We start from the raw sequence: 10805 nt of genomic DNA on the forward strand, positions 1-10805 counted from the left end.
CATCTATACGGCTCCCCGAGGTAAAACATCACTTTGCTCCCCCCCCCCCCTACCTAGGTTGAACATCAATTTGGCACCCCCTAGGTCGAACATCGATTTGGCGCCCCCTAGGTCGAACATCAATTCGGCGCCCCCTAGGTCGGATATCAACTCGACGCCTCTTAATTCGAACCACATTTCGGCTCCCCTATCTATGTTGGACTTAAATTTGGCGCCCCTAGGTCGATTATCGATTCGGCGCCCCCCCCCCCCTAGGTTGAACAGCAATGCGGCGCTTCTTATTCCCTCCTCTCTTTCTTGCCCCCTTTCTCTTCTTCTCTCCCTCCCTTTTCCTCCCCTTTTTTTTCCTTCCCTTTTCTCCCTTATTTGGCGCCCCCGAATACGCGCATGGTAGAGCTACGGAATATAGAGAAATAAGGACAAAGATGTAATGAAAATATAAAAACTCTTGAAATACTTTACGTTTTCTAGGCAAACAAGAATCCAAACTCCAAAGCGTATAAATAACGCCCGGCTGAATATACCTCCATTTGCATCCTGTTTGATATGCTTTCCTGTAAGTTCCATTGTAGGCAAAATAAAGGGCAAAGGTAAGTCTGCTTTATTTGAGAGGGTGTAAAAAAATACCAGCGAGTGCGATAGGTGCGAATCATAGGCGGCGGAACGTATTTTCAATCTTTTTTTTTTTTGGGGGGGGGGGGCAAAGCCCAAAAAGGCACTTATATGCAAAATTTTGCATTTTTTATGCAAACTGATATTTTCACCATGAGATTATCATCTGTGTTAAGTAGTTGTGCGTTTTGTAGTAAATAAATTGAGCAAAACCTTTTTAAAGTCTTTTCTGATTAATAAAATATCTATTTAGGCTTTATTTTTCCGGGAGCGAGCGTAGCAAGCAAGCAGTTTGAACATTTTCAAATCTGAAGTTGTGAAACTCGCCGCTCAACAATTTTGGTCAAATCGCGCAAATTATTGCAAGGCAGTGGTGTTGTGTATTTATAGGGTTCTTTATAGGGAACATCCAGTAATCAGTCTCGAAGACTACAACTGTGTTTGATCAACGTTCATCTTTTAATACGCGCAAACTCTGGATTCACACTACATCAAGTTCGTATAACACGGAGTTCAATGAGTATCTATGTCGTTACTACGCTATCTATGAAGTGCCAACTGTATCAATGCAATATGTATATCTAACATTTCTCTCCCCTCCTAATATAAAAGTTGTATACCTGTGGTATAAAGAAATATGCATTTCATACATATTAATATGTAATTCTGTCACTTGTAATTCACCTTAAAATAACAAAAACATGATAATTGAACCATTACTACCAATTATTCAATGTATCATACTATTGGTTTACCCATGTCCGTTTTCGATAGTAGAATAAACATTCTTTACTGTAATACCTTCACATATCCAAGTATAAATATTATTCTGTAATGAAACCAAGTCTGTCAAATTTACATTTTTGTGAGTTTAACTGTGTAATAAAATATCACTCAACCAAAGTAACTGTTCGTTTTGGGTAATTATTTGTGTTTGCTTCTCTAGTACTTATAAATTTTTAACATATGCATCTCTCATATCTAATGAGTTTGTTAATGTTAAATCTCCAAAGAACCTACTTTTCCATGGTTCATGGTAAAAACTGAACATATTATCTCCAAAGAAAATGAGTTAATGCTACTGTTTGTAATAGTTAACCTTTAACATCAATATGCAAAATAAACAAAACAACTGGTCACAGACTTTTGTGACACCTTTGAACACCAGATGCAATAACACCAATAAATCTTTAACTCACATAGTTTCAACAAGTCTACTGGGTTGCTTTCTTACCCTGTCAGATCTTCTCAACCTGAAGCTGTCAGGTTTGGGAAAATCCACCTGATTCCCATTTGTTTCATTTTCCATACTACCCATTCGTTGAGATGGTTCTAGCATAGACAAATCTGCCCTAGTTTGAGGCTCCCTGGTACCAATACCTATTGGATCTCTACCAACATCATTGTATCTACTCTGTAACTTTTCTATCTCTGTATCTAAGTCAAACTCTGTACCTGGAGTTTCAGTCTCTCCATCTTCCTTTACTAATCTAGGCAACAATTGATCTACATGTCTTCGCCATACCCCTTTCTCAACCTGTACTTTGTATCCTAAAGGACCTTCCCTGTCTACTATTTGACCTGGTACCCATCTAATCCTTCCTACATAATCACGGGCCAAAACATGGTCACCTATCTCAAATTTTCGCAATCTATTGGTCTTCCTGTGTGTTTCTCTCTGCATGGTTTGCTCGTGTAATTGGCTCGCAAACCTTCTTGTGACGTTAGGGCGGAGGTTATCCAACCTACTACGCAAAGGTCTATTCAAGAACAACGCTGCGGGAGATTCGCCCGTAACCGAATGTGCGGCATTCCGGTATGCCAAAAGAAATCTGTCCAATCTCGACTGAACATTTCCTGCGTCTGATTTGGATGCTCTCAGTGCTTGTTTCACTGATTGTACGAAACGCTCGGCCTGCCCATTTGTACTCGGATGATAGGGCGCGCTTCGCTTATGCACTATTCCATTCAACTTCATGAATTCTGTGAATTCCGCGGATGTAAACTGTGGACCATTGTCCGATACTAGGATCTGTGGTAGTCCAAATCTTGCAAATATGCTTCTCAATGCTTCAATGGTTTTCTCGGTAGTAATATTTGGCATAATAGTCACCTCTGGCCATTTACTATATGCATCAACAACAATCATGAACATCAGTCCTTCCAAGGGACCCGCAAAATCTACATGAATCCTCTCCATAGGCCGCGTTGCTGGGATCCATGGATGCAATGGACTTGGCGATGGTTGCTTCTGAACCACCTGACATGTTTGACATTGCTTCGCCGCATCTTCAATTTGCGCATCAATGCCAGGCCACCATACGTGGCTGCGCGCAATGGCCTTCATTTTGACTACGCCTAAGTGCCCTTCATGTACTTCTTGCAAAACTGCACTGCGCATTTTCAGTGGTACCACGATTCGCATTCCCCATAACAAAATTCCTTTTTCTATGGTAATCTCGAATCTGCGCCCATAGAAGCCTTGCAGATCTTTGTCTGCTTCCGGTAACCGTTTAGGCCACCCATCTAGAGAATAGCGCATTACTCTCGACAGTGTCTTGTCCTTGCGCGTCGCGTTGCGCAATTCCTCATAACTCATCGGTAAAGCATCTACGTGACAGATAGCTACATTTTCCGGTTCTTGAACATCCGGTTCTTCCTTTCTGTCAGGTAACCGTGAAAAACAATCGGCATTGGCATTCGCTTGGGATGTACGATATCGAATATCATAATCAAAGCCTGCCAGGTACATCGCCCATCGCTGCATCCGTTCGGCTGCTAGAGCAGGCAAGCTCTTGTACGGTCCGAATATAGCTGTGAGTGGCTTATTGTCAGTCACCAGTGTGAACTTACGACCGAATATATACATGTGGAATCTTCTAAGTGCGAACACTATCGCCAACGCTTCTCTCTCTATTTGCGGATAATTGCGTTCTGCCTTTGTCAACGCACGTGAGGCAAACATGACTGGCCTTTCCTCACCACTCGCATAAATTTGCGATAGAACCGCCCCTATTCCTATCGGACTGGCATCCGTGGCAACCGTCATCGGTAAAGTCGGATCAAAATGTGCAAGAAATCCCGATGATTTCAACAATGACTTGGAGCGTAGAAATGCTCGCTCTGCTTCGATATTCCACACAAATTTTCGTTCTGACTTCAATAAGTCTGTAAGCGGCGCGATTTCGTGGGCCAAATTAGGTATGAACTTCCTGTAATAGTTCAATAGGCCTAAATAAGACCTCAACTCTGAAACACTTTGTGGTCTTTCTAGCTCCTCGAGCTTCTTCATTTTGTCGGGGGTCTTATGTACTCCGCTCCTATCAATGACATGCCCCAAAAACTCAATCGATTCTTGCGCAAACCTGCATTTCTCCTGCCTTAGAGTGAGATTTCTCTCTTCTAAGCGCGTGAGCACTTTGTCTAGATTCTCGTAGTGCTCTAGCTCAGTACGACCGGTTACTAAAATGTCGTCTAGGTATACTTGGACACCCGGGAGTCCTTGCAAAACTTGTTCAATCGTCTGCTGCCAAATACTCGGTGCGCTGGTAATTCCAAACACGAGTCGATTCTGTTGAAACAGACCCTTGTGGGTTGAGAGTATCAAATACTTCTTTGACTCTTCATCGAGTTCCAACTGATTGTACGCATGTGCCAAGTCTAACTTCGAAAAGAGGACCCCTCCATTCAAATTCGCTAGAATATCTTCGACATTGATATTTGGAGGAGGTACCGGTTCGAGATTTGGATTCACTGTGGTCTTATAGTTACCGCAAATTCGTACGCTACCGTCTTTCTTGGGCACGGCCACTATGCTTGTGCTCCATTGGCTGTGCTCCACCTGGGTAAGTACGCCATTTTCTTGCAAGCGCGTCAATTCTTTTTCCACTGCTCCCTTCATCGCATAAGGTACCCGAAACGGTTTTGTTACGACCAGCTGTGCATCTTCGCGTACTATGATATGCGCCTTGACTTTTGTCAGACGGCCTAGCCGCTGCTCAAACAAGCGATCATGTTTGCCCAAAATCTTATCTAAGCTATGCACTGCCGTAACTGCCTCAGTACTTCGCGAACTATAACTAGTACTTCTACCAGACTGAGAGATTATTGCAGCCCAATCTAACTTTATACAACTCAACCAATCTCTGCCGAATAACACAAACTCGGTGTCTACAACGTACAACATCAAACTACCTCTGAAGCTCCCATATTTTACTTCTACCTCTATCTTACCTCGAGGTACAGTCTCACCTGGACTTATTGACACGAACACCTTTACACTAGACTCTAGAGGAATATGAGTAAAATACTGCATATACATGCTGTACGGAATTATACTAACACCTGAACCGGTGTCCAACTCCATAGCGATCTTGTGACCCTCTATCTCTACCTCTACTATTATTGGGGGTGGGGCATTACCCTCTGAATTACCAACTGAGTGAACCTCATTCTTGAACATAGTAGTACGATCATAATCCTCATTATGGCCAGTGTGCCTATCAGTATCATCATACCTATCATACTCTTCTTGTGTTTCATTTGCACCAACCTTCTTAACACTACTTCTCTTAACGTCTCTCTTTTGATTACTGTCTCTGTCTTTCTTTACATCAAATTTATACTTTTCACAGTCTTTGCTCCTGCATTTTCTAGCAATATGCCCCTTCTTTCCACATTTTCTGCACTGTCCTCGGAAGCTGCACCCTTTCGCCAAATGTCCTTGCTGTCCGCAACGAAAACACTCAAAGTCCTTGTGCTGGTTCTGCTGTCTTCCTGTTCCAGACCTCTTAGACAGGTGCGATGCGCCGGGATTGCCCTGACGCGCGCCGGGATAACCCTGGCGCTGGCCGGGATTGCCCTGACCAGAAAACATTGATCCTGCTCTCCTCCTCTGATCAGCTACTGCGTGCACAGAAACACCATCTGACCCCGTTCTCATAGCTTTCGCTTCTCCCAGCGTGACCTCACGATCCAGGGCAAAAGACACAGCATCCTGGAATGACAAGTTGGGGTTCTCTGCTGACCTTTCCATCAACTTTAAGGCTGTTCCTTCATCCTTAATTCCGCTGATAAACCTATCACGAAGCTGTTCATCGAGCTTATCAGCAAACTCACAATTCAGACTCAAATGTTTCAGCTGCACAACATAGTCTTTCGTAGACTCTCCCTGTGCCTGATCCCTTCGGATAAACTTTCGTCTTTCCGCTACAGTAATCGGTGTCTTCTTATAATGTCTGCGTAATACTGCTTTCAGCTCATGGTACGATTGATCTGCCGGCTTAGCTGGGGCTAACAAATCCCTAGCTCTCTTATAAACATCTGCTCCTAACGCATTCAGAAACACTGCCACCACCTTCCTCTCCAACGCTCTCTCCGCCGGAGTCTGCTGGGCGCCGCCCGGTGCAGTCGCCTGTGGGACCTCGTAGCCGTGCGCTACCAAATGAAGCTCAAAGCGTTCGATATAACAATCAAAGTCCTCGTCCCCCAACTGTCCGAAATTACTCACATTTGCCATCATGACATTCCCCAACCAACTCGTCGCCAAACTGTTGTGTATTTATAGGGTTCTTTATAGGGAACATCCAGTAATCAGTCTCGAAGACTACAACTGTGTTTGATCAACGTTCATCTTTTAATACGCGCAAACTCTGGATTCACACTACATCAAGTTCGTATAACACGGAGTTCAATGAGTATCTATGTCGTTACTACGCTATCTATGAAGTGCCAACTGTATCAATGCAATATGTATATCTAACAAGTGGCGTACCGTGGGTCACGGCATTGGGGGGCACCAGCAAAAATTTTGAGTCACTTAGTGATTCGCGCGCTCAGTTGTCAGGTATACTGACCTAACAGAGACATTTTGAGGAAGCACTTGTAGTCATTGTAATCATGAATAACATACGCATCTTAGCAATCAAATAATGCGAGCGCGAAGCGCGAGCTGAACATTTTTGATATTCAGACCTAAAAAGGGACTTTATAATCAAATTTTTGTGATCATGATACGTACCTGTCTCGCTAAGCAATGCGAGCGCGAAGCGCGAGCCGAAATTTTTTGCATATATTGATCCCAAACAGGGAGATCTTAAGGACTATATTTTAGGAATCTCTTAATAGTATACATATCTCACCATAGTCATCTAATGCGAGTGCCAAGCGCTTGCTGATTTTGTTAGAATTACATTTAAACACATCTGAAACACTTGTAGTCATTTTAATCATAAATAACATAGGCATCTCACTAATCAAATATTGCGAGCGCGAAGCACGAGCTAAATTTTTTTAGGAATTTCAAATATGAAGAGGGGCAATTTAAGGCTTGTTTGTAGGAATTCGCGAAACCATACGTATTTCAATAACCAAATGATGCGAGCGCGAAACACGAGCTGAAATTTGTGTATATATTGACCCAAAACAGGATTTTTTTTAAAGGAATCCATTAAGAGTATACATATCTCACTATAGTTATGTAATGCGAGTGCCAAGCGCTTGCTGATTTTGTTAAAATTACATCTGAACACATGAAGCACTTTTTGTAGTCAATGTAATCATGATTATCATACGCATCTCACTAATCAAATATTGCGAGCGCGAAGCGCGAGCTGAAAATTTAGATAATTCAGACCTGAAGCGGGGCAGTCTAAGGCTTGTTTGTAGAAATTCACTAAGACCAAACGTATTTCACTACCCAAATGATGCGAGCGCGAAGCGCGAGCTGAAAATTTTGGATATTTAGATCAGAAAAAGGGATATTTCAAGGACTGATTTTAGGAATTCATTGAGAGCAGACATATCTCACCAATCCACTGAAGCGAACGTAATCACGGACAGGAAATGTTTTATATTAAGACCTTAACATGGGGCAATCACTTTAAGTAGTCATGAAAAAGAACCATATGTCACTACATAAAACAATAATATATTTGGTGTATATTGACTTGAAAACGGGAGGTTTTCGTACAACAGGTTTATATATCTCTTTAAACAGACAATGCGAGCACCAGGAACAATGAAGACATGGAACCTGAGCAAATTATGTTTCATAAAGTTATGATAAAAAATGTTTCCTATGTAAAATAACATAACATGATTATGATACAATATACAATCATAATGAATAATAATTTCTTCTTTCCCACTACGTTCCTCTTCCTTTCTCCCTCTTTTTATCCTTTTCCCCGTTTTTTTTTTTTTTTTTTTTTTTTTTTTTGGTAAGCCGATTGGGGCCGGGCACGTGCCCCCCCCCCCATTGTTACGCCACTGTTGCGAGGTGTTAAGAGCGCAAATCGCGAGCTATAAATTCTAGACATTGCATGTACTAACATGACTAAAGACATGAAAATCAAACATTCCGAGCAATTTTGTTATGAAAAAGATGTGCATCTAATTGGAGAATGGACGCGAGCGCGATATTCCAACCAGAAAACTGGACATTCTAAGCACTTTTTTGAACCCAAGAACTTAATTGTGTGTCTTAATAAATAATAATTGATGCGAAGCGCGAGCCGAAAATTTGTAATATTTCAACCTGAAAACTGGATATTCTAAGCAGTTTGAAACCGAGAACATAATGTGTACCTTTGATGCGAGCGGAAAGCGCGAGCTGAAGATTTGTGACATTTCAACCTGAAAATTGAACATTATAAGCACAAGTTGTAACCAAAACAAAGTGAGTGCCTTACTAAAAAAATAAATGATGTGGGCGCGATATTTTTTACCATTTCGATCCATCACATGTTTGCATTTTTTTTGTCCGTCGATATGCCCAGCGCTGAGAGGTCATGCCAAAACGTGATTTTGCATGAAGTACATTCGCTGAACCATCATCGGAACTTCGGAATCACACAGAGATGGAAGACCCCTTCCCCAAATAGTTCCGCCTAGCTGTATGTCCTCGAATATATATAATATATATATATATATATATATATAATAAGACATCACAAATGCGAAACACAAATTAAGTTCTTTTATTCACTCTCGAAATTTTCGGTACACATCTACCTTCTTCAGGGAAGATTCTTGAATTGTGACAAGTTAGAATGACAGTTGTTTTTATTATATATATATATATATATATATATATATATTGATTGATTGATTGATTGATTGATTCTTTATTTCCATGCAAAAATAAATCATACAACAGAAAATATATAAACAATCATTGCAAGGGAGGGAACAGTCATAAGCACAAAGGCTTGAAAAGGACGCCCCTCAGTTTTATCACCATGATAAGTACATAATTTTATTATCCGAGCCCATGCAGCGGACCAAGGAGGAGTGGGTGGAGGGAGAGGCACCTAGGAGACGTCATACTTGTTCTTGTTCAGTATATACTACCATAACAAGTTGAAAAGAAAAATACAAAGAGAAACTTGGAGGGGATCGATGTTACATTGTTATAACAACGCACCGGTATCATAGGCGGATCCAGGAGGCAAACGTTACGCCCCCCCCCTCCGATATTGGCGGCGCAAAGTAATATGAACGAAAGCGGAGGGGGGGGGGGAATATTAGAGGAAGAATGAATAAAATATGGTGAGGGGAATTCAGACTTGGGGAGGGGTGGGAGCCAATCATGTCACTACACATGTATAAAAATAATTTAGCCCGCGCTTTGTGTTCGCATTGCCTGTTCGATGGAACATCTATTCATCTATACCAATTCATTTATTGATTTATTCATTCAGTCATGGTTAAACAGGTTCACAAGTTCAGAGTTATTTGTATATAAAATCATAGTAACAAGTACAATAACAAGGTATAATTCATATCAAAATAGTATGAGACATAAAGAAATATTAACTGATCAATGTAATACAAAACACGGAAACATTGTTTAAGGGCTTATAGTAAAACGAACAAGGGAACTAAATAGGCCTTTACTAATTCAAAATTTTGGGCACCTTATCCGTCAATTCGTCAAAATTTAATGATCCTCATTACCAGGTCCCTCGGAGAGGACCTTAAGCCGTTGGTCCCCTGGTTGCTTGTTCACAGGCATTCGTGCTTATTTAGCAGTCAGGTAAAAAACCTCGATATAAGATATAAGATAAGATAAGATAAGATATTGCTCAGATCAATTTTCAGGACACAATACACAGTTCGAAAATAATACCTCACGCTGCCGATCGATCGGGAAAAATGTGGATGAAAATATTGTTCACCCCGGCCCCGTTATTAGTGAAAGCTGGATCCGCCCCAGAATATATTGTTTAAAAAAAGGAGGGAACACTAGGCCACGCGGTATTTGTCATTTTTTAGTGATCAATACATTGAGGCAGTATATTGACAAATAATCAGTGGAAGAGAAAGAGCATCTTATAGGCCTATAACGCACAAATCAAAATAATGAAAAATTGCGGCCAAGCTAGTTCAATACAAAATTATTTCCTTTTCCTTTGAAAAATCTTATTCTATTACAACACGTGATAATAATGAACAAATCGAAATACAGAACCTGAAGAATTGATAACAATTCCGTGAATCAGAATCGAAACAAAAATGCATATGTATATATAATAATAAAATAGAAATAAAACATTAAAAAAAATAAGAATAGACCTTTCACAAGCAACCATAATTCTCCCTCCCTTCATACCCTGGACAAGTAAAGAAGAAAAAAATACAGCTAGAGAAACGAAGCAAAGATGAAAAGCAAGGAAAGGGAAGGAAAGCCGTCTCTCGGTACCTGGTACTCTGCCCAGATATCCAGATGTAGGACCTATTCTCCGCGATTTGAAAAACAACGTGCATAACATCACAATTATTATGATGGTCATTTCAAAAAGTTCCTTGGTTGTTTCCAAGTTCATTTGTATTTGCCGTCGAGGGACTGCGCGAATGTACACGCTCCTACAGGAAATGAATGAAAAAGACGCAAATAGACTCAGCCGTTCAATCCGATACTGTAGGCCTACTGTACATGGCCTAGCCGGTATACAGATCGGCACGTGAGACTAGCGCAGAGGCGATGGATATGAATATTCATGAGGAGGTATTGACGTAATTTGGTCTCAAGATGGCGCTCTTTATTTGTGATATCAATTATAAATAATGCATCAAAAGAAAGCTCACATGGCAAAATTTCTCTTCTTTATATATTTTTTGAGAATAAAAACAGTTCTTTCTGACCAATGCAATACATTGTATGGACTCAGAACTTGTTTATGAGTATTGTG

General features: G+C 40.9%; 1 protein-coding gene across 1 annotated transcript; it reads right to left on the bottom strand.

The window, feature by feature from the left end:
* Positions 1-1807: 1807 nt before the first annotated feature.
* LOC135153792 (uncharacterized protein K02A2.6-like) lies at positions 1808-6130 on the bottom strand. Its single transcript, XM_064097935.1, has one exon. It carries the CDS (start codon positions 6128-6130, stop codon positions 1808-1810), a length of 4323 nt encoding a protein of 1440 aa, XP_063954005.1.
* Positions 6131-10805: the final 4675 nt, after the last annotated feature.

Source organism: Lytechinus pictus, chromosome 3, assembly GCF_037042905.1.
Source record: "Lytechinus pictus isolate F3 Inbred chromosome 3, Lp3.0, whole genome shotgun sequence".
In the NCBI taxonomy this organism is placed as follows: domain Eukaryota; kingdom Metazoa; phylum Echinodermata; class Echinoidea; order Temnopleuroida; family Toxopneustidae; genus Lytechinus; species Lytechinus pictus.

Coding starts and splice junctions, on each gene's coding strand:
- LOC135153792 (XM_064097935.1), bottom strand. CDS start 6,130: ATGGCAAATGTGAGTAATTTCGGACAGTTGGGGGACGAGGACTTTGAT.